This window comes from Marmota marmota, unplaced genomic scaffold (assembly GCF_001458135.2).
Source record: "Marmota marmota marmota unplaced genomic scaffold, marMar, whole genome shotgun sequence".
Lineage (NCBI taxonomy): Eukaryota > Metazoa > Chordata > Mammalia > Rodentia > Sciuridae > Marmota > Marmota marmota.
The window spans coordinates 16,970,784-16,994,898 of record NW_026000016.1 but is presented as its reverse complement, the minus strand read 5'-3'; the positions used below and the strand labels follow the sequence as shown (position 1 = coordinate 16,994,898).

The following is a 24,115-nucleotide window of genomic DNA, read 5'->3' as shown; positions in this document are numbered from 1 at the left end:
TCTTACCTCCTCTGATTCTTCCACTGGGAAACTTAATGTAATTTCTTTATTAAAAATTAATGGAAAATACTACTTCCTGGCGAGGGAGTTATGGGTTTCATGGGATGAGTTAAGATTTACATGAATTTCCTGTTATCAATCTATAAAAAGTAAAAATGTTTGTGTATATAAGTGTGTGTGTGTGGGGGGGGTGTGTTTTAACAAATTCAAATTCTCTTTCCAGTGTGATATTCCTTGGTAATATGAGTGAAGTTTTCTGTTTGTTGCATGATGTCAAATTGGTTATTTGGGAGAAAATTATGAATTTCCACTGGGCACAGGAAGCCAAAGCAGGATTCTAGAGCGCAGAAGTTCAGGGACAGGCTGGGCAACAACTCCATCTATTTAAAAAATTTATGACTTTTAATTTTGTATGTTCTTTTCTTAGTCTTAGGAGTAAATGCTCATTTGTGCAGACAGACAAGTATAGATGATGTTAAAAAATAATGCTGGTTAGATAAGACCACCATTTCTTGCTTCCAGAATACTTTTGCAGCTTGCCCTCTGAGGTCTACCAAAATGAGCTAGTTGAGATCAAAGGAGGTTTCATATGAATCATGGGGCATTTCTTGATCATAGCTTAGCAGACTGGAGCATATTAATGCAGTGTAGGATAACAGTATCAACCTGACCCCTTATAAGAAGACCAGGGACCACATTTGTGTGGTAGGTCTGACTCTCAACCCCCAAACCTCCATTCATTAGAAATTCCAGTCATAGGCTTTATATTAGCTTAAATTGGACTCTTAAGGCTGATGACTGATAGGAATTCATTCTCAGCACTAACAGCCCAAGGTTGTACAAAATCCCAGAGCCTTTCCCAGCAGCAATCATCAGAGGCTCCTTTGGTTACTATAGTTAGCATCTATCAACATGGGCTTGGGTTCCCTTAATTCTTGGAACTTGCAAAACTGGGGACCCTAAGCCTTGAGTACAGCCTCCCAGGGTGTAATATGTAACCTCTGATCCTGAGAGTTTGCCCTCTTCCCAATAGGCCTTTAGGTCCTTTGCTGCTAGTAAAGTCCCCCAGAGGGTCTCCTCTTTCCAGACATGGAGTCTTTCTCTTCCCTACCTTGGTGTTTCTCAAAGGCATTCCTCTATCTCCTTTTCTCAGGAATGTCCAGTGTCATCTCTTCAACAGCTCAGGATTTTGGAAAACAAAATAGAGAAAGGGAAATGGCTTGTGAGCAATCTCTTCTTTGGGCTCTGAACTAAACCTTCCTGAGGTCCTGACTTCCTCCAGATGAATAAAAGCATTAAACATTTATTATATCTTAAGAAGTGATCCTACATGCTTTGAAAGGTCCAAATACAAAAAATATATAATTTAATGGCTATGTATGAAGAAAATACCTTAATTGTCGAAAATAGCAACTGGTAACAGTAGTTGACCCTGGGTCCAGGAAAAGGAACACTAGCAACTAGGAATGAGTTTACTTTACACTGGGGATCATCTGTACTATTTGAATTTTCTTAGCCTAGGCACATAACACCTCCTACACATAGGAAGTTTTCCTTGAATCTTAAAAATAGATTAATAGATTTAAATCAGAATTATTTTCATCATCACTGAAGTTTTTTAATAGAAACATTGGATGAAGACATTTGTTTCACCAAAACCATTTGAGGTTTTTCCTCACTTATTAATATTTTTATTTTGTTTTTGAGTCAGGGTCTCTCTATGTTGCCCTGGCTGGCCTGGGCTCAAACCATCTGCCTGCCTTGGCCTCCCAAGTTGCTGGGACTGCAGGTACATGCCTTCAGGCCTGGCTTTTCAATTTTTAAAAAAATATTTGGGAAAATAATTAAATAAGATAATGCTAAATTTTATTGTTTTTGTTTTGTTTTGTTTTCTTTTTTTTGTTTTATTTTTGTGGTGCTGGGGATTGAAACCAGGTTCTCAAGCATGCTAACCACATGTTCTATCATTGAGCTACATCCTTAGACCCCTGAATTTTAAAACTTTGGCACAGAGATAATAATAATTAAAATTCTATATACACAGAAAGTTGATAAAAAAAACAATTTATTGCATTAAGGGAAATATACATACATAGGCTTATGTGCTACCTACCCTCAGTAGGGGGTCTGGGAGCGAATCAGGTTATAAAATGTATTTGTTCATCCAGCAAAATTTAGTCATTACAAAATTATCCCATACCCTTTTGTGTGTCAACTCTGAAGAAATTCAAGCCATATTTGGAGTGAAAAGGCACATTTAGAAAAACTATTTTAAACCACTGGAAATGGCACATGTTCTGCCAAATGATGCTGATCACTGTTGGTGGACTTGAAATATATGAGCTGAAATTGTCTTCTGCCCAGTGTCCCCAGGGAAGGGTACCAACTATAGAGCTCACGAGACAGCTTGTAATTTACAATTGCTTCACTCCAACTGGGCCACTTAGTTGACACTTTTCCTGCTTTTCAAAAATCATTTTTTTAGTTTTCCAAGTAGTGTCAGCTACATACAACTTTCCTGAACAAGAAACTGCTATGCTAGTCTAAGGATTCTTCCAGATCTACTTTCTCTGGAGGTTTTGAGAGAATTACTGAGTCATAGAGAATTCATTCCAAACAAGAGAATTCATGGACACATCAGTGGTGACCAGTCAGTCATTTGGCCAGCATCAGTAGGGTACACATCAGTTTGACATAGCTCATGGTGGTGGGCAAGAAAGAATTTGTCAAGTGATGAGATTTACTGCGAATTGCTGAGATTCAAAATAGGAAGGAAGAAAGAAAATAACATAGAATGTCCCTCTCCTAATGAATAAATAAATAGCTCCCACCAGCCCTGAGCAGTGTTAGATCAAACTTCATTGTTTTGAAGTTGCTGGGTAAAATCTGATGTTAAAGACATGAGTCAGCACTCCTATTTCTTGGCCCTTATTTCAAAAAACAGATACTAGCAATAATTGATGGTAAATTCTCCATTGCTAAAAGTTTCACTGTGCCTTAAATCAAAGACGACTTGAAACCAAAAAACCATTAGTTAAGAATTTATTTTAAAATAAATAAATCCAGAGATACATTTTGACTACATAGATGGATCAGCTTCCTGTATCTTCTACAAGGCAGTGTTTGAAGGTCCCTACCTGTTGTGATTTGGATATGCTGTATCCCTCAGAATGTATGTGTAGACAATATAAGAATATTCAGAGGTGAAATAATTAGATTATGAGAGTTGTAACCTAGTGAGTGGATTCCACTTATAGAAATTAACTGGGTGGTAACTGTAGGCAGATAGGGTGTGATGGAGGAGACAGGTCACTGGAGGAATGCCTTTTTTGTCCCTGATGAGCAGAGCTGTTTCCTGATTGCAGTGTTCTGACCTGCTTTCCTATCCCACACCCTTCCACCCGATGTTCTGCCTCATCTTGGGCCCAGAGGTATAAAGTGCCAAACCTTGATTGAAGTGTGAGCCAAAATAAAGCTTTCCTCCTCTACGTTTTTCTTGTTAAGTTTTCTGGTCACACAACACAAAACATTACCTTTAACGTATATTCAACATCTCCCCAGTTTTTTCCACCCTCAGCACTAAAGCCTCCATGTTTTTTTCACCTCAATAGTAGGCTATTGCATTTGTCCTTTATTTTATTTTATTTTTCTGGTGCTAGGGATTGAACCTGAGACCTGGAGCATGCTAATCATGTACATTACTGCTGAGCATCACCTCCAACCCTACAGAGGTCTTCTAATTGGTCCACTTACTCTTGATCCCCTGTGCTTGGGTGGGTCTTCATTTCCTTTCTGGGCCAGCACTGAGAAACTTTAAGCCAGAAAAAAATTGTTGTACCATCACTGTAGATTTCCTGGTTGTCAACGAGTTGACAGGATGGCATATAGATTGAGGTGGACATGGGAAAAAGCCCGTCTACTTTCCCCTCTTCTCCAATTTAGAAGTTAATAAAAATGAAACAACTGATGAGAAAAAATAAGAAAGTATTTAAAAATTGAAAAAATATAGTAAAAGAACAGAATGTCTGTATAATTGACAAGGGCTTCTGCTGCAAGGTAGGCAGCAATTTGAACATCAGAACAGATTACAACAATGCTAGACAAAAACCCTTTGAATTTTAAAAAATTAATCTTGGAGTCTACACCAATAAAACAAAAAATTTTTAATTTAAAAAACATAAAACAGGTGATTTTACAGAAGAGCACCAACTAACAAATATAGAACACAAGATAGGAAATTATCAATTCGCAGCCAATATAGTAAAAAAAAAAAAAGAATAGATACAGTCAGGAATCATAGGATTCTTGAAGGATGTTCAGTTACTTAGTGAAATGCTAGGGAACAGGGTATTTGTACCACCTCAGTGGGCCTCTGCACAAGTTATTTATTAATTATACAGGGAGAAAAGTTACAGTTCAAGTAGGAATATCTGGCAGACATCTCTTTTTCCAAGTGACCAAAGCTAACATCACCAGTAGTAGAACCAGCCACTACTCTGAACCACCTGGTACCCTACATGTAGGAAAACACACCACCTATGTAGTCTTCCTGCCAAAAATATTGAACCTAAATCTAATCACGAGGCAACAATCAAGCAAACAAATTCAGGATTATTCAGCCAAAAAAAAAAAAAAAACTGATCTGGGATCTTCAAAAATATCAGTGTCATGCAAAACAAAACAAAAATGCTGAGGAACTCTCCTAGACTAAAGGAGATCAAGGAACATGAACACTGAATGCAATGAGTGAATATTAATTGGATCTTGGATGCTAAAAAACAAAGGACATTATTGGGACAACTGGAAAAATTTGAATATTAGATAACAGGACCATATTACATCAAATTTCCTGTGTGATAATTGTGTTTATTTAGAAAAACGACTTCCTTAGAAATGTATTCTGAAACTTCAGGAATAACTGCATGCTATCTATAACTTACACTCAGCTGGTTTGTGTGTATGTATTTGTGTACACAAGATTCTTTCTTGCAGTGAATGTATTTATTTGCTGTCCTTTGTAATTTTTCTGTAGATTGAAATTTTTCAAAATAAAAAGTTGGCTAGGGCTGGGGTTGTGGCTCATTTGCAGAGTGCTTGCCTTGCACGTGTGAGGCACTGGGTTCGATCCTCAGCACCACATAAAAATAAATAAACAAAATAAAGTTATTAAAAATAAAAGTTGGCTAAAGATTTTTAAAGCAAATCTCTCATTATTTTGATAGGTCCTCTCTATGCCAGATTAAAAATTATCAGGATTTTATTAATAACACATAGGGCTGGCAAACTCGCTCTGACCCAAATTGTCTGAAGAAATGAAACATATTTGTCAGCTGAATTAAAGCAAGCTCACTTGATCTCTCTCAGCTATTTCTAAGTTCAAAGGCAATCAGGGAATCACCCCCATACGTAGCAAGTCATCTACTTCAACCCCAGAGAGTCCAGTATCTTTTTGAGAAAGTTAACCTTTGCCTTATCAATCCTGGGCTTCCATTGCAACCAAATGACTACAATGAAGATACTTTTTAACTTTGAGTGCAAATCTAATTGTTTTGATGGGACAAACCCATCTGTTCGGTTTCCCGATTAATGCTATCAGAGAACCAAGATCTAAGGAATGAAAGTCTATAAATTGCCAATTATCAATATAAATCAGGTCCTAATAATGATCTATTACATTAAACAATGAAAGAAAGCTCACATTAACAGTTTATTAGATGGCCTTTAGCCAAAATATGTAGTCTTTTTAAGTAACTTATCAGTTTGAAAACTTGCAGGTTTTTGTGCTGTGGATTATGTTTAAAAATAATGTGTCTTTTATTTTGTGCTTACTTTGAAGCAGGCACTGAGCAAAGCACTTCACAGAGATGCACTCCTCTAATCTTTGTAATAACCTTTTGTCTTTTCAGAAGTGGAAACATTTAAACAGGTTATTAATTTGTTGAAGGTCATGTAGCTCATAACGGGCAGAGCTGTGTTTTGTCCCTGTAATTTCAAATCCTTCCTTTTCAACATTTCTCTATAATAATACCAGAATAATGTGTAAAAAATGTAAAAATCTTAAAGTTTCCTGTAACTACCAAAATACACACACACACACTCACACACCCTCTTTTAAAAGCTAGCAAACATGTGAAACTTCATTTTTTTTTTTTAACTAGCTTTTAAGAGGAGAACTACAAATATTTCTTTGAGAAGGTACCATATTGCTCCTGGATTAAAGGAGGAATTTTGATGATCACATTAAGTTCGGAGGATAAATACATGCTATTAATAAGAAGAGTGAGAATTCTATTTTAAATTCTATTAACAAAATAAAAGGCCTTTTCTTATATTTATTCCACCTAGCTCCCTGGACCCACAGTTCAAATCATTTATAGTTTATTTTTAAGTGCCATGAAAAGAGGCGTAAAAAGCTTTGGGCGGGGTTGTGTCCTGGTGTACTCAGCTTGCCTCCCTGTTATTTGGTGTCTTGAATGGTGCTAAAGCTTCTGGAGAGAGTTCCCTTAAAGCCCCAGGAAGCAGGCATTCCAGGGATTTGCCCAAAGGTGAATTTTAATGAGATCTGCCTCCTCTTTTCTTTCCTTGCAGGAGAAGTAAGAGTATAGCAAGGGCTGTAATGACATGTAAATGACTTCTGCACATACACTAATTAGATAGGGCCCCTGGAGAGTAGCCAGATGTTGGTTGTTAAAGGAAATAAAAAGATAGGTCACAGAAATAAGTCATTTCAAAGCTGATTTCTAGAGACCTTTTCCAGCAATCACAAAGGAGCAATAGAGACCTTCAGGTCAAGTGAGAGAGGGCATCTGTGAGGAGGTAAGCAGAGCTTCCTCTGGGGCTCCCTGCTCCTCTTATTCATTCTCCAAACAAAAGCCTGGTCCCTAGGCCCCAGTGCTCTGTTTTTAGTTTTATTATAAATTTGTGATTTCTTTGATATTTTTAAAAAACCAAATAATAATAAAAATAAATTTGATTTTCCTTGGCTTCCAGGGAATTTTTCACTCTCCTCTTCCATTCTTTCCAGTACCTTTTCCCTGTCTTCTTCACTTGCTCCCAGTTTCTCTATTATCTAGAAATGATTAGACATTTCCATATTTGCCTTTGACCCAATTTTTTTTCTCCTGAAATTCTGATAATCTTACCCTCTTATCTTTTGGGGAAGTATGAAATAGAAGAAAAAGGAACTCTCATTCATCCAATGAGAACTAACCGCCCTTTCACAGGAAACAATGGATTCTTCCTGAATGGTATTTCCAGATGCATAAGTTAAAATGCGAACTGTTAGCTTTGTAATAATGTTCAAACAAAGTTATCAAAATATTTTTTAAAAAATTTATGATATGAGAACATATATATCATGTACTACATATTTATGAAATAGCAATATCTGATCACGACCACAGTTAAAGACTTGGAGATGTCAGCAATGACTGTATGAACATTCTTCTCCTTACTTAAGTTTACCACACCTTTACTCCTTTATATAATAAATCCTGCCATCTACTAAAATTTTGTCTTTCAATTTGTCAAGCTTAGCTGAAAAAGTATGTCTCTTTTCTTGATCATGTATCATGTAAAATCAATTTAATAGGCACAATTAAATAATTTTCCACATATTCTTGGATAAGTGGTTAAAATTGGAGACCAACATTAAATGTGGCACATGGAAATTCTGTGTACACCAATGGTTTTCATAGAAGATCTCTTTGCACTGATTTCTGATAGCCACTTTACTTTCTGTGGCTCTTTACCTGATTCTGAATCCCAAATCTTCCAGTTCCTACAAAAGGGCTATCTCTTCTTGAGTATTCTCCAACTAATTTTTTGTTGTTTTGTTTTCTAGTTGATATGGTTTAGATATAAGGTTTTCCCCTAAAAGCTTCTATGTGAGACAAGGCAAGAAAATTCAAAGGTGAAGTGCAATATAGTGCAATATTAATATCCTGATGGGGATTAATTGAGTGGTCACTGTAGGCAGGTAGGATGTAGCTAGAGGAGATGGGTCACCAAGGGTGTATCTTTGAGATATATATTTTGTCCGTGGTAAGGGAAGCTCTTTCTTCTTCTTGGTGGCTACATCCTAAACTGCTTTCCTCTGGCACACACTTCCACCATGATGTCCTGCCTCACCTCAGGCCACAAGGAATGCAATTGACCATCTATGAATGGAGACCTCTAACACCATGAGCCCCAAATAAATTTTTCCTCCTTAAAATTGTTCTTGTCAGCTCTTTTGGTCACAGCAGGGAAAAAAAGCTGACTAAAACACAGTTGTTCATTTTCCTTCCATTTCTTTTTTACATTCTTGATTGTTTTTTTTTTCTTTTTTTCTATCTGAGGGTCTCTAGAACTTGAATGAGAGGTAGTCTTTCATGGTGTGTCTATGGAGCAAAAATTGATGGCAAAGCTGAGCTCTTATCAGTTCATGCTTCCTTCGATTTAAAAAAAAATATTTATTTTTTAGTTTTAGTTGAACACAATGCCTCTATTTCGTTTATTTATTTTTATGTGGTGCTGAGAACCGAACCCAGGGCCCTGAGGCGAGCATTCTACCGCTGAGCCACAACCCCAGACCCTTCTTTGATTTTTAAAAAGGGCTGTTTTTGATAATAGCATTTCCTGGTGATGGTTTCATATTCTGAGGTAACCACTTCTATGAAGTTTAAGATTAGTGATTGGTTTATTTCTTAAAGCTGACTTTAGGTTCCTCACTGAGTACTTCAGTTGAAACCGCTTGGTAAGCTACTGTTTTTGCTGGAAATAGTCCGTCCAAACTTGCCATAATTCTGCATTTGATGACATATTGTATTTGTGTAAGAGCCATTATAATGCCAAATCTTGTACCCATACTAAAATGTAACCTGGGACCACACATGGCTGTTAAAATATGCTCACCATCTGGACACCCAGCAAAATGTATAGAATCAGAAACTACTAGTTTAGAAATAAGTTTGTAGTATTTAACATCCCACATTCCATTTGTTCTCTCAGATTTCCCAATCTAGCTAGTACTAATATATATCTGTGAGGGCTATAGTAGACTTGGTACAAGAACTATTTCCAAAATCAAAATACAGGATCACATTTCAAGTTTAAAATTGTTACTTTGATAAGCATGAAACCCTAAGCAGCACAAAACTTAGTAGCACTAGAATTCTAATCAATACTTATGGCTATATTTTGGTAGTTGTGTTACAGCGTTTTATCCATTTGTTGAATATAGTGCAATATTTGTTCCCTATTTGTAGGAAACAATGGTTTTGTCAACACATGTTCTAGCTATTACCATAACAATGGTTTTTATTATTATTGTTATTCCATAGTAACCTTATTATCATTAAAGAAACTTATTGGCTAAAGCTGCATGTGATCCACCAAAGTTGGGGTGTTGATATAATCCAACAAACGAAGGTACATCTTTACTTGCTAGAACATTACTCTTTTGTATTGTTGGAGTCCAGGTGATAACACAAAATCATTAATTTTTCCAAATGTAATTTGTTTGTATTTGTGTTAAAACTGATATTTAGACAAACAAACAAAATTGATTGTTAACAACTCAGGCAAGGTACTTTTATCTTCTGACCAATGGACTCTAATCAATGTTGCATTTTTTTTTTTTCTGGATGGATGATCTCAAACATGTTTTCAGTTTTCACATCATAAAATTGTAGGTTGAGTATCCCAGCTGTACCATCTTTAGAAGGAGTAGTATAAGGCTCACATTGCCAAGACATTGTTTCCTTGTGAAAATTCAGGGCAAACTACTTTTGGGAAGCTGAAGTCATGCAGTGGTCCATTGTTAGTGAATTGATGATATGTACTTTTATTCTAGCAACCCTGCCAAACAAGATCCCATATCACTATAGTTGTATAAACTTTGTAATTTTTTTGTTCAAATTCCACCTGTCATCCCTGATTTTGAGAAGGGTAGAGGATTTCAGTATAAACTTTATAAAGAATGCCCCAGACCACCTGGAAAATACAAGTGTGGGGTAGTCCATTCACCATACCCAGCCCATATCCTTGGACTAGCAAGAGCAGGATAGATGGTGCCATCTTGTTTTAGAAAAAAAAGAAAAGTTCTTAATACTGCCAAAATTACAGATTCTGCTAATTATAGTCCTGTGGTTGTCTTTGGTCATAATTAAAGGGAATGCTAAATTTTGATTACAGATTAGGGTAAATAAAAATGTCAAAATCCAAGTTAATAGGAACCTATGGGTTGTATCCACAAATCCACGTTAAGAACACCTCAAAAGAGACTGGGAATCCTCACTCATTCATATGCCTAGCAGAAGTCAGTAAGGGGACAGTAAGAAGAATGGGATGGTATGAGCCATCCACAATTGTACAATCATTCATTCTACATTCCTTATTTTATCTATTTGACTTATCTGGGCTTCTTGAGACTTCTCGTGTCTTTCTCAGTATGTTTTTTTTTTATATCAAAGTAAGATTAAAACTAGTCAGTTTCGGGCTGGAGTTGTGGCTCAGTGGTAGAGTGCTCACCTACCATGGGTGAGGCACTAGGTTCGATCCTCAGCATCACATAAAAATAAGTAAATAAAAATAAAGGCATTGAGCCCACCTACAACTAAAAGATATTAAAAAAGAAACTAGTCAGTTATATTTGGTAGCTATTGTGTTTTGGTTTTGGTGAAGGGGAATCTTTTTTGGTTTGGGGGTAGTTTTTAAATATATTCATGGTTTGAAATATACTTTATGGTTGTAGGGAAGGCTGAAACTGCTGATTGTCTCAATTCATGTGTTTATGCCATGTCTAACTTCTATGAATTGGGTAATGGGCTTAAAATGTGGATAATATCACAATATTAAATTTTGACCACTGTCTTCTGCCTTTGAAGATTTTGAAGTAGGTAAAACTTAACTCTCTCTTGACTTCCTCACTGCTGCCTTCTCCTGGGCTTCTCTTGACTTCTAGATTCTTCAATTGGTTACTTCTAAAATCCTCTTGTCTGTCTCTCACTCTGCCAACCATAAGATGTAGGCATTTCCTCCACATTAAGCCTTGGGATGGTTTCCTCTTCATGTGTTTTACCTTGGCACTATCTCCCAATCCCCAATTTTCATCCTTTCCCATGTTCCTTGTCAGCAGTAACAGCCCTACCTGCCTCTTCCAAGTTGTTCAGATTTTAATAAAACTCAGCACACACTCTTTAGACACATTGTTAAGTGCTAGGGATACAAATCTGGACCAATGGAGTAGGTTCCTGCCTTTGCACACTCTACAGTCTACCAAGGAGAGCAACCTTAATGAGTAGGATGAAAGGGGCAGAGTTGCTCATTAGGGATCTAGCCTACTTTGGGGTCATAGGGAAGCCCATCAAGGGGAAGTGATGTTTAAATTGGAAATTTGAAGGTGTACTGAGGGAGAGCTCAATGACCAGTGTAGGAACTGGGATTTAGAAAATGTAAATGTTACATTTTCTAAATACCAAAATGCCAAAATCTAGAGAGAATAGCAGGGAAAGAGGAAAAGATGTGAAGTTTGCTGCAATATGAAACTCAAAAGAGGCCAACTGATCTCATTGAAAATCAAAGGGAGACAATAGAGGAAAGGGACCAAGAGGTGGGAGGCAGGGAGGGTAGGAGGAGGTGCTGGGGAATGATATGGGCCAAATTATATAGTTATATTGTACAATATAATTTGTATAGATGTACAAATATGTTAACAGCAGTCCCATCATTATGCACAACTATAATAAAAAAGAAAAAGAAAAACGTGGAAAACTAAAAGAGGACATCTGAGTCTAATAAAGAATCTACTTCCTGTTAGAATTCTAGAGGAGCAGGTCACACTGGCAAACCCTTGCTACCATGTTAGCGAGGGATAGGGGGTAAGTAGCACCTATTAAGGCCAATGGGGAAGTCCATAGGAAATTCAGTTAGGCTTAGCATTTAGGCGTACACTTTTTAAAATTAATCTGTGTATGGAAATTAGTTTGGCAAAGGGCCAGAGACCACTGAAGGTGTATCAAAGCCCAGCTCAGAGATGCTATTTTTCTCTCAGAAAAATCTGAGTCCTCGTCGACTGAGTATTTCTCCATCACTTGCTCTTCCTACCCATAAAATATTGCATCCTTAAGATTTAATTTCTATAATGTCCATTGCATGTCATTTTTTATTTTCATTGACCTAATTCAACTTCTTGTTTTTTTTTTTTCAGAACTGTTTCAACAGCCTCTTACTCTACTGACCTTCTAGATCTTCTAGTTTCCCTTTTCTCCACTTCAGTACCATACAGCTGTACTGCCAGAATTATCCCCCTTAACCCCATGAAATGCATTTTGTTGCTGCAAATGCGTGAACATTAAATCCAAACTCTTCTTCCTGGTTCACCACCTCCACGGTGCTGGCTCTGTGGACACTGCCAGTTTTCTCCACCATACAAATACCTTCCACAAGTTTCCAATCTCACACACCAATTTACAAGTGTCCAGATACACTAAACTCCCCCCACCTTCTTAGAATATCTTTCTCTTCCAGTTTACTTATAAAAAATTCTATATTGAAGACTCATTCCCAGTCCAGCTTCCTTTAATTCCAAATGCCCCAATCAATTAATCTTCCTTCCTCCATAGGTTCCAATTATCTATCTAATTAAACTTCTTACTTGTGTTTCACCATTTACTAGAATCTATTTCCTATTAGGATTCGATTTGAATTAGTTAATATGAGACAGACTGTCCCACTAGAGTATGAATTTCTAGGGACTAGGGAGATTTATCATCATCCTTTCTGTGTTACCTAAAGTGATTTGTTTGTCCTTTATGTAAAAGGGATCAACAAATGTTAAATGAATTCACAGGTGGTAGTGAGGTGATTTGATTCCAAAATTGTGAATGTCTCTGAACAAAATCCCAAACCCCACGCTGGCTATAATATTCTAGGTTCACCATATACACTGAATATTTTATTAACAGTGTTTTTTTTTTTTTTCTGAAGGTAGCTAAATGAAACAAATCTCAAAAGAGATTTTATTGAGAAGTTCTGAATTCTGTGTGGAATGTTGAAATTCATTCTATGAGTATTGTTGAGCTCAAATTATGTATTTATTTTTTATTTTGCTGGGGATGGAACACAGGGCCGGATGCATACTAAGCACACTGTCATTGAACTATACCTCCGGCCCCCAATTTTGCATCTGTCTCTAGGCATGCAGCTATTAATAAAACAGATTATTGTTCTGAGAGCACATAACAGATGTTGTCAAAGAAGTTTGGGATTTCTTCATCAAGAAATGCAGGAGAATATACACTTACTGAACTGGAAAAAAATTGTTCAGCTAACTCAGAGAGGTGGTTACAATGGAGATGTGACCAATATATAACAGTATATACAAAGATAAAATACAATATTGCTAACTGCAGTTTATTTAGGGCTTGTTTGTTGCTAATATTTTATACATTCCTTATATTTGACTTTAATAAATCTTGCACCAGGCAGTTTTTATTACTTTTTCTCAGTATTACTTTTTACCTTAGACTGGGAAGCATCAATAGAGGTGTTAAGCAATAAGCACTTTCATTGAATTCCAATAGGAGCCTAACATCATATTGAAAATTGGAGATATACAAACTTAATTTGTGGTCTCATGTAGCTTGCAGAAATAGTATTTTATATAGTAATTACATTGCTGCAGGGTAAAAATTAGGAATGTAGTACTAGAAGATGATGCTCATGTAGGAAACACTGACCTTTTTTTTTCAAGGTCAATTCGAAACAGGACATTAAGGACAAATACTATGATTTTTCTGAAATATGAGCGTCAAGTATGTGAACTTTCAGAACACAATTAGCATAGATGAAACCTAAGAGACCTTTGATGGAAAGACATAAATTATGAAGGACGTGTACATTCAGAAAAATTTAAGAGTGTTTTCCAGATGTCTCTGTGTAAATAATGTAAAGAAAGATTGATGGCTTCAAATTTGACTAGATTTTGTTTGTTTGTTTTTTCAAAATCTTTTCTAAGAATTGCCCTGGTGGAAAATATTCCTGAAGGCCTTAACTATTCAGAAAATGCACCATTTCACTTATCACTTTTCCAAGGCTGGATGAATTTACTCAACATGGCCAAAAAGTCTGTTGACATAGTGTCTTCCCATTGGGATCTCAACCACACTCATCCATCAGCATGTCAGGTAAGCTGCATCCTCTCTCTGTGTGTTAATTTTACGTATGTGTATTTGACACTCTTTAGTATTCTTTTCCTCCACTCCTCAAACTCAACTCATTTTTTAAATTCCACCTTCGCTCATGAGTTTGTGCATATCATCGCATTTATCTATACATGTTGTTGTTAATCATATGTTGCTTGGCTCCTACCATCACCCCAGGCTTTTAAGGGCATGATCATATTTCCACTTTGCCTACAATAGGCTCTCCATATAGCACTGTGCCACACGGCTCCAGGGGTGCCATTCACATCAGAGCACCTGTCAATAGCAAGGCCCAGAAATATGCTTTGCACAACCTGCATGTTTACAAATCTATTTCTGTAACTTATTGCCAAGATATTTATTTGGTCAATTTGTGTTATAATTTACCACTAGGCTACAGAGCCTACTTTTTTTTTTTTTTTTTGGTACTGGGGATTGAACTCAGGGGCACTCAACCACTGAGTCACATCCCCAGCCCTATTTTGTATTTTATTTAGAGACAGGGTCTCACTGAGTTGCTTGGCACCTCGCTTTTGCTGAGGCTGGCTTTGAGCTCACGATCCTCCCATCTTAGCCTCCTGAATCACTGGGATTACAAGTGTGCACCAACATGTCTGGCCAGAGCCAACTTTTTATTTTTTTAATTTTTTATTTTTTTAGAGAGAGAGAGAGAGAGAGAGAGAGAGAGAATTTTTTTAATATTTATTTTTTAGTATTCGGCGGACACAACATCTTTGTTTGTATGTGGTGCTGAGGATCCAACCCCGGCCGCACGCATGCCAGGCGAGCACGCTACCGCTTGAGCCACATTCCCAGCCCCAGAGCCAACCTTTTAAAACAATGAAATCATACTTGTTTCTTGAGTCTGTCATATTTGGGTGAATAGGAAACAGAAATGTGATTATTGAACAGAACCATCCTTAGAAAACTGACTAAATGAGTTAAGTGATTTCTGAATTAAGTACTCTGGATGTGAGAAAATGATTCTGGCTGGATTTAGTGTATTTTTGTTTATATTGATACAACCATGATAGTTGCATTGAGCTATCCTGTCCAAACCTATGATCACTGCCCTATACTTAAGTGTCCTAGATGGGTCAAGGGTAACATCGGTTTCATGTCTGCAATTAAAAATGTCTTGGCAGTAAGCCTATACTCATTACTTATCAGTGCTTTGAAATCCGTTTTTCATTTTTACTATTTTAAAGTCAAAATTATAAGAAAATAGGTAAAAACAACCAAAGTGCACAAGGTTATACTAAAGAATTGAGTACATTTACTAAACTTGCTAAACGTGCATGCATTCTTCCTGTTTCCATGTCTGCTATTTCGCAGCTGTTTCAAGTATTTATTGTTGCATCAAGCATCATCCCAAACAGTGGTTTAAAAAATATCAGTCATTTTTTACATTCATGATTTGGGGCAGGGCTTGATAGAGAGGACTCATCACTGATCCACAGAGTGTTTGCTGGAGTGGCTTGCCTGGGGCTAGATGATCCAAGAAGGATCACACATATCTGGATTGTCAGCTGGTGTAGCTGGACTGTCTGGGGGTAGCTGGATCTCTTCTTTGTTCACACATGTCTCATCTTTCTGTAAACTAGCTTGGGCTCTAGATGTGGTGACTGGATCCTAAGAAGACAAAGGCTAAAGCTCTAAGGCCTGCTAAAAGACCTGGTTCTGGCATTCCAGAATGATGTTCACGATATATTTCATAGGTTGAAGCAAGTCACAAGTCCAAGATTGGAGGCATGGCATCCAGATACAGGACTAAGAAGCACTGTAGGCAGCCATCTTTGGAAATAATACTCAGCCACTTAGTGGCCATAGCAATTCATGTTTCTTCCACATGCAAAATACACTCACCTCTTCCCTCAAAAATTAATTTCTAAGTTCTATTACATGAAAGATTCAATGTCTAGGACTACTTTATCTTTATCAGCTATAGATCTGAATGAATTGCCCATATGGGCTTCTCTTGATTTGAAAACACGTATACTAAAGACTAGTTATATGTCTCCCCACACAGACTCTATTTTTTTAAATTTTTTTTATTAGTTGTTCAAAACATTACAAAGTTCTTGACATATCATATTTCATACATTTGATTCAAGCGGATTATGAACTCCCATTTTTACCCTATATACATAATGCAGATTCACATCGGTTACACATCCACTTTTTTACCTACTGCCATACTAGTGTATGTTGTATTCTGCTGCCTTTCCTAACCTCTACTATCCCCCCTCCCCTCCCNTTGTTTTTTTTTTCTCTTTCTCTTTCTCTTTCTCTTCCTCTTTCCCTCCCTCCCTCCCTCCCTCCTTCCCTTCCTTCCTTTCTTCCTTTCTTTATTTTAGTGGTATTGGGGATTGAACCCAGGGCTAAGCAAGTACTCCATCATTAAGCTACATCTACAGCCTTTTTAAAATTTTTATTTTTAAAAAAAGTTGCTAAGTTGCTAAACCTGATCTCAAACTTGCAATCCTCTTGCCCCGGTCCTCCACGTATATGGGATTACAGGTATGCACCCCTGGGCATGATTTTAATCTGACCTTCCATGCTAGTCCTTCTGGTGTGAGCTAACTCTTTTTCCTCAGAGTTTGGCCCTGGAAATAGCGGCAACTTTATAGAATATAAGAAATGCAAGCTCTCAGCACAAAACCCAGCCCCACTTGAATCAATCTGCATTTTGACAGGAGCTTCAGGTGATTTATGGGATCAAATAAGTTTGAAAAGTGATGAACTGTCATTCTGACCTTTTGCTCTATGAGCCCAGCAAACCTTCATAGGTGTTGAGAGCATCTGCTAGAAGACAGGTCATTAGGATCTTTCTGTGCCAGGCTTCCTTAAGTTACATAATGGAAGTCACACCACCCTGCCTGTCTTGCTCATATGGCAATGGGAAAAATGGACAGCTGAAGTTAAGTCTGCTTTTATAATGATGCCTGGCACAGGTGCCTGACATACTGGGTGCTCAGTATTTGATAAGTAGTGAGCAAATGGATTGTGTAAAAGGTAAATGCAGCTGCACACTAGTTAAAGTGTTAATAATAGATTTTAGTCAGTAATATACTGACTGCACCAAAGAAGAGGAGTCAGCATAAGTTAAACTCACCTTTGGCTTATGCATAAGAGAAATGTTGGGTGAGATTCAAGACCCCATATCTTGTTTTCTTCAGGCACCATTTTACTCCCTTTTACCCCCCAGAAGAAGGCACTAGCTAAAAGCCAATGTTTCCATTTTTACCTGATTTTATCTCCCCAATGGAAGAGGAAATTCAACACTCTACTTAACATTTCAAACTTTGGGCAGCCAGTGTTTGTGCCTGTGAGTATGCTTTTATTTTCACCAAGACTTTGTCAATACTGAGATAGACACTGATTGGCTCATTACGCGCGCGCACACGTGCACACACACACACACAATGTATACACACAATGCTAGGAAAGAATGTTCACACCATAATTATTCATGCAAACAATTTAAATTTTAAGATGTTCTGGTATAAATATACTATCATTCAAAATATACATGATAATAAACATTGGCTCAGTTTCTCAGCATACTGGATATATATGAAATATTTTTATTGGGGGAAATAGTCAAACATGGCATTTACTACCAAACCAACAAAGCCTAATAGTTCTAAATGGGTCCATAAATAGCACACCAATAAACAAATACTATAAACAAAAAGCAGCCCATTTATTTATAGTAATAATCAAAATGCACCAAGAAATGATATAGGTAGTGGCCAAGCTTCACAGGAAATAATTGCAAATGAACAGAGTACATGATATCTGTCTTTCCTCTGAACAAGTAAAAATTTTGTAACAGTGTGTGGATGGTCATTATTAATAGGAATGATAAATGCCTGTTTTTGTTTTGTTTGTATGAAAATAGACACCTTGGTTAAAAATCTGTACCTCCAAAGGATTGCTGTTTTGATTCTCACCCTGAAAAAACCCTTTTGTCTTTCTTATCTCTCACTGGCTAATATCATTGTGTCTGTTTCCTTCTGTGCTGATGGAAACTGGACAGTGCTCTTATGCTATATTACAACCATGCTAAGGGCTAGTGAGATTTACAGTTCCATGGTAACTGTATTTTACAACTTAATTAAAATACATGATCAGGCAAAGCCTTTTTGTTTCTTTTTGTCAGGATGATGAGTTTAGCCAATAAAATATTGAAATTTGTAGGACATTTTGATTGCTAATTTATGAGATAAAATGATGGGAATTTATGAAATCAAAACTCTTCAGAAAAAGCCAGGAAATATGGATGACGAAGGCTGTTAGTAGAGCTACCTGATTCATTGGGTAAAAACATCCCATTCTTTATGAGTTCACTGTAAGGAACCTAATAAAATAATTAATGAGCTGCAATAACTGAATCTTGCTGAGATGCATTGATGTGAAATCAGTTCGATACTGGCCTCCCAGAGAGTCATGATTGCCAACTGATGATATATCACAATTGTTTGATTTTGAAAAATTATGATTTTTTAAATTGAACAGGACTTGTTTAAGTTAGTGAGTAGCATGTATGAAAGATCAGTGATTAAAAGGTCATTTTGGAAAGTGTCAGTCTAGGTTCTCTCTCTCTACACAGTTAAGTGGTTAGCAGATCTTAGGAAGTGTGTAGAATAAGCCAAGAGAGTACCTTAGGTTTATTTTATATACTTCGTAAATGTGTGACCTTGAGCAAAATGCTAATTCTCTGTACCTCAATTTCATCATCATCAAAAGCAGGGTGATAACAACCTATGTTACTGCTGTGTAGATTAAGTTAGTGAATATATATGGAAAGTGTGGAAAATCGTGTTTGACCATTTTATTGCCTATAGAAGTGTTTATGAATACTGTGAATATTGTTACCATTCACATTCTTTTATTGGTGTGCCCACTGCAACTCTAGTGTAAGTCAGTTTAATTCTATTATCCAATAATGAGTTCTTATTACGAGCTCTACTGTGCTAGATACTGGGGTGGTTACCATGTAAAATTAAAACGCGATTACAATACTGACAATAGTGAGACTCTGGGCAGATAAGAAGGATTATAAAAACTCCCATTAGATATAGAACTTTTAATTTCATTTGATTGATTAGTTAAAACTCTTTATGTGCACACATGTGCACACACACACATACACACACATGAACTTTGTCTTACTCTCACCCACCTGCTCATCTGCCCTTGATCATTGTGCCCACTGAGGAGCATCTGCTCTATCCTTAGGGATGCAGGGAGCCTCTTCAGTTTTGGTAAAATTCTGGAAGGACTGGCCATCCATTCACCACTCTACAAAGTCACATTCTCAAGAATTTTATAAGCTCAAGAATACCTTTTTAGCTCCCAATTTGTGGCTCCGGCATTATCTAGCGAAGTTGTTATCTTGTAAGACTTTAATGTATTTGATCTCAGAACTGTATCATTTCATAGAAAATAATCTACAACCCGAGTCTATATCTGCTGAGATTAAAAACAAAAACAACTACAAACATACATATCCCTTTGCAACTGACATTTTCAATCTTGAACACACGGGAAGTTACATATTCTTGTCAAATCTAGAGTCATTTTTATTGATTGTCAGTTGGTTGGGTTTTTGCTCCTCTTTGTTTTTGTTTCACATTGAAGCCCCTTAGGACCGGGCAACATTCAGCACTCTTACTTGGATGTTGGCAGGATTCTCCCTACCATCATGATCCATGGCAGCTACACCCATGTGACTCAGGTCTCCAGGTGCCATCTTGTATCCTACTCATTCCCTCCTTGCAGTATTCACTCTTCCTAACTGGCTGACAGTGTAGTTTAACCAACAGACAAGGGCTTTAGTTTCATCTAATTTATAAAGCTTTCTTTGTCATATTTATTTTGCAGACATCCTTATGATTTGTCTAATAAAATTTCTAGTCACTCTGTGACCTAGTCATTAAATATTTAATAAAAATTTCTAGTCTTAATGATTATTTTTTAAGCCAAGAAAAATAAAATCACAGTATATCCTACTTTTCCTTTTGTCTGGAAAAAGATAAACATAATGGGTGAAGATTGGATTCTTTAGATTAAATTTTGTGAGTGTATTATGGTGAGTAGGTTACAGTAGGGCAGTTAGGGAAAGCAGAATACTCTTACATAGCATGGAAAACATCTTTTATATTGATATAGATCCTGAGTTGGTCCACATTCATTTCTATAGTATTATGACAACTACCTACAGACTGTTTTATCTTCAAGGGAAAATCAAAACGTATAACAATGAAACATATTTGCAATGCATACTAATGCTCTTCTGTTAATTGACTCAGTTCAGAATGGGTTATTTATATTCAGTGCTCAGAATTTGATTTCATAGCAAAGGCAAACTAGCAGTGTTAGAAGGCATGTATTATAAAGATGATAGGTACATTGGTCAGTTTCAAGTCACTGTGAAAAATACCTGAAAAAAAAAACTAGCTTATCAAAAGAAAGGGCTTATTTTGGCTCACAGTTTTGGAGATTCTAGTCCATGATGAATAGCATGGCTTTGGGCCACTGGTGAGGTATCACATCATGGCAAGCACATGGTGGGACATACTACTCACCACATGAGCTTGGAAGCAGAAGAGGAAGAGCCCAGGGTCTCACACTCCCCTTTGAGGACACACCCCATGGTGGTACCTAGTGGGACCATCACATAAATATGACACAGGCCCCAGAATCCGGGAATACATGGAATGCTCAAATAAAAGCTGCCACCCACTAGGTTTCACTGTCTCCCAGTAGTGCCACCCTGAGGACCAAGCCTTTTGCATATGGACCTTTGGGGGACATTTAACCAAATCCTAGATATTAAATGCATTTAACATGGCTAATGGTTTAGTAGTTGTGGTCACACTGAACCAATGTCAAGCCTTCTCTGTTCCTCAACTTCATATATAAAATATGTATAATAATGGCCTCACTCATATTGCTTTATGAATTTGGTTAGATAATGTTTGTAAAACAATAAAAAATAGAGCTCATAAAAGATACTGATGTTCAGATGCTCAGTCTGTTTGCCCCACAATGGAAGCCTACTGGTTGAGGGGCAAGGCAGTGTCAATAAAAGAACGTTAGGATAAGCTAGCTAATTGGAAGATGGTGAACCAGCACCCTAAAAGACTACCCTGCTGGAAAGCTGATTTAGGAGTAGTTCATATGGAAGATGGGTGACTGATGAGTGCCTTCTCACAGGTGGATGTTTGTGGCCAAATGCTGCATACCTTATCTTCATCACCTTAGTCATAAGATGCTTTCCAGTTTGGCAAATTTTAAGACCAAATAATTTTATTAAATCAGGCAATTCTTATCACTGATTAGTTCACCTACATGCAGCTCCTGATATCTTACACAATGGACAGTATAGAGGAGGTAGCTGCCCCAAGGCCCTCTTGCTGATCTCCAAACTCATGGTCATAAAAGAAAACATACTTCACCTGATTATTGTGAAAGACAAGAGTAAAGTGAAGTTAAATATGGGGTTGGGCACAAGATCTGGTTCCAATGCTTAGCTTCAGTTCTATAAGGTCACTATATCTTTATGTTATTATTGGGATGCTTACCTTTGGAAAAAAAAGGAAAAGCGTAGGATTGGAAGAACACAGGGAAGACTCTGATACTGGTAATGTTATGTCCTGACCAGGTAGTAGTTCTATGGTGATATTTCATTCTGCATAGATGTTATATTAATTGGCATTTTTTTGCTGCAGTAAAAAATATCCACAATATATCAGTGATCGCAACAACAACAAAAAAAAATTAATGCTGTTTTCATTTTTGTTTTTCTAGTGCAGGACATTGAATTTAATGGACACTTGACTTTGTGCATATCTTAGAGCAGGAATAACATTCAATTTTCCATCAGGATTTTAACTTCTATAAAAAGAGTTTTAAAAAAAAAATCTACCCAGAGTACAAATTCAAATTATTCTTCAGTATTTAGGTGAAGGAAGGAGAAAGAAAAATGTTCATATTTTTAGGTAGATTCTCAACCTCCACTGCTGACATGGTAGTTTCCACCATGACTGTCACTCAGAGTCATTTGGGAAGCTTTAAAAATAGACTGATGCTCTGGTCCACCCCACACGAGTTAGGTTAGACTATTTGGAGAGGAGCCAGGCTTTGACACTTTCAACAAATGCCTAGATGTTTCTGATGGGCAGCCAGGATTGAAAATCACCTCCCAGTCTAGTAAAATTTGTCCAATTAATTTTTTTCTCAGTGTAAAGACCAGGTCAGGTTGGTACCTTCCTCTCCCCATTGGTCAACCTAATTTTGCTTGTTTCAATTTAATCTTGTTTATTATAGTTGTTCTTTCAGTGATAATGTAAATGGGTAGCAGCTGGTATTTGAGCATTCTATGTATTCCTGGATTTGGGGAACTGTGTCTCATTTATTCCTGTGGCTTTTTATGTCTAGTGCATAGCCAGGTAGAGAAGGAGGAAGCTCCATGATTGTTGATTTGAAGCGGTTATGACTCTTGAGCCTTTTCATCTCCAGCCAAGTATGATTTCAGTAGAACTCCTGGCGCATTGTCAGCACGAAGCTAGCATAACCTCACAGAAAGTGTCCCCTTGTTTTAAAACAGCATCTTTTTCCTGCCACAAATCAACACTCAGCAAATGCTTATTTATAAACTAGCATTCTTCATTTGAAGTGTGGCAACTAAATGATTTCAGATGTGCCTCTTATTGAACAAACATTTATCAAGGTACCAAGCTATCTGCTGTGGATGCAAAGTCAAAGAAGTAATGGTCCCTACCCCACCTCTAGAGCTCAGAGGGTATGATGGAAGAGACACACAAATCATGCACAAGAATTCAGAAGAGCAGAAGAGCAACACAAGGAGCTACTAGGGAATAAGCTTGTCAAGGTTTGCCTCTGCGCCTGGCTACTCAGCTGAGCTCGCAGGCTCCTGGGGATTCCATTCCTTAGGAAGTCCTTATTCTTTCCTCATAAATTCCTGCTGCTTCTCTTTGCTTCCATTTCCCCATCTGTTGAATGAGTCTGACTGGACTCTTGCTTGTTTGTCAGAATATTTCCAAGAGAAATCATTATTCTGATATAAACTCATAGGCAACATCACATCATTAACAAGACTTTAACCTCTATGATTCTTTTAAAATCTGGGCATATAGATGTGAATAAACCATTAGCCCAAGGAAACTCTTCCCAGTTCTTTAGATTAAACAATGACTTTCCTTAAGGTTGTCTTATATGAGTTTTGTTTGCTTGTGTGCTTGTTTGTTTTCTCTACTACATTTTCAATTTCCCTATGGTTATCTTTCTTAGTACTTTCTTTTAAATGGATTTTCTATGTTAATAGCAAATAGTCAATATAAAACATTTAGAAAACTACAGAGAAATTCAAGAGAAAGAAAATCATCCATATGGCCATCAAAAAATGTTTTTGACAATTTGATATTTTATGCATAATTTACATACATAATGCTCATGTTATATAAGGAATTTTGTATCTTAATTTTGAACTTGTCATGATAACATAAGCCCATTTCCATTTTATTAGAAATACTGGTAAACATTTTTAATTGACTGCACAATATGCGATGGAGTGGATTCACCACATTAAATTTATGTAACTATTTCTCTTTATTGTGGGGCATTCAAGTTCTCTCCCCCTTTTCTGAATAAATGCTGCTGCAGTAAAGATCTTTGTTCAAAATGATTTTTTTCTTTTTGCTAATTTGCTCAGGGTCAAGTCTCAGAAATGGAATTAGAGAACTAAGGATCCTGAGCTGCTTTAAGACCATGAGATTTTCAGGGAGCATGCTCATTGTCATTCCCTGGGTTGAGGAGACTGCAGCCTCCTCAGAGGGAGGTTTTGAAGGAATTCTGCCTCTTTTCTGTGTGAATTCCTCTGCCCATTAGGAACAAGTAAT

The 24,115-nt window shown here is 37.0% G+C and overlaps 1 protein-coding gene and 1 pseudogene across 5 annotated transcripts in view; one reads left to right on the top strand and one right to left on the bottom strand.

Moving 5' to 3' along the window:
• Pld5 (phospholipase D family member 5) overlaps positions 1-24,115 on the top strand; it is a 407,561-nt gene that overhangs the window by 216,858 nt on the left and 166,588 nt on the right. For 4 of the 5 annotated variants that reach the window (XM_015483542.2, XM_015483543.2, XM_048809215.1 and 1 more), the window contains exon 3: positions 14,000-14,168. In XM_015483542.2, coding sequence (XP_015339028.1) covers positions 14,000-14,168 — 169 coding nt within the window. Of the gene's footprint in view, positions 1-13,999; positions 14,169-24,115 lie in introns of those variants that run through there. The other variant, XM_048809217.1, reaches the window with a different exon arrangement.
• Positions 8,581-12,310, bottom strand: LOC125618542 (annotated as a pseudogene).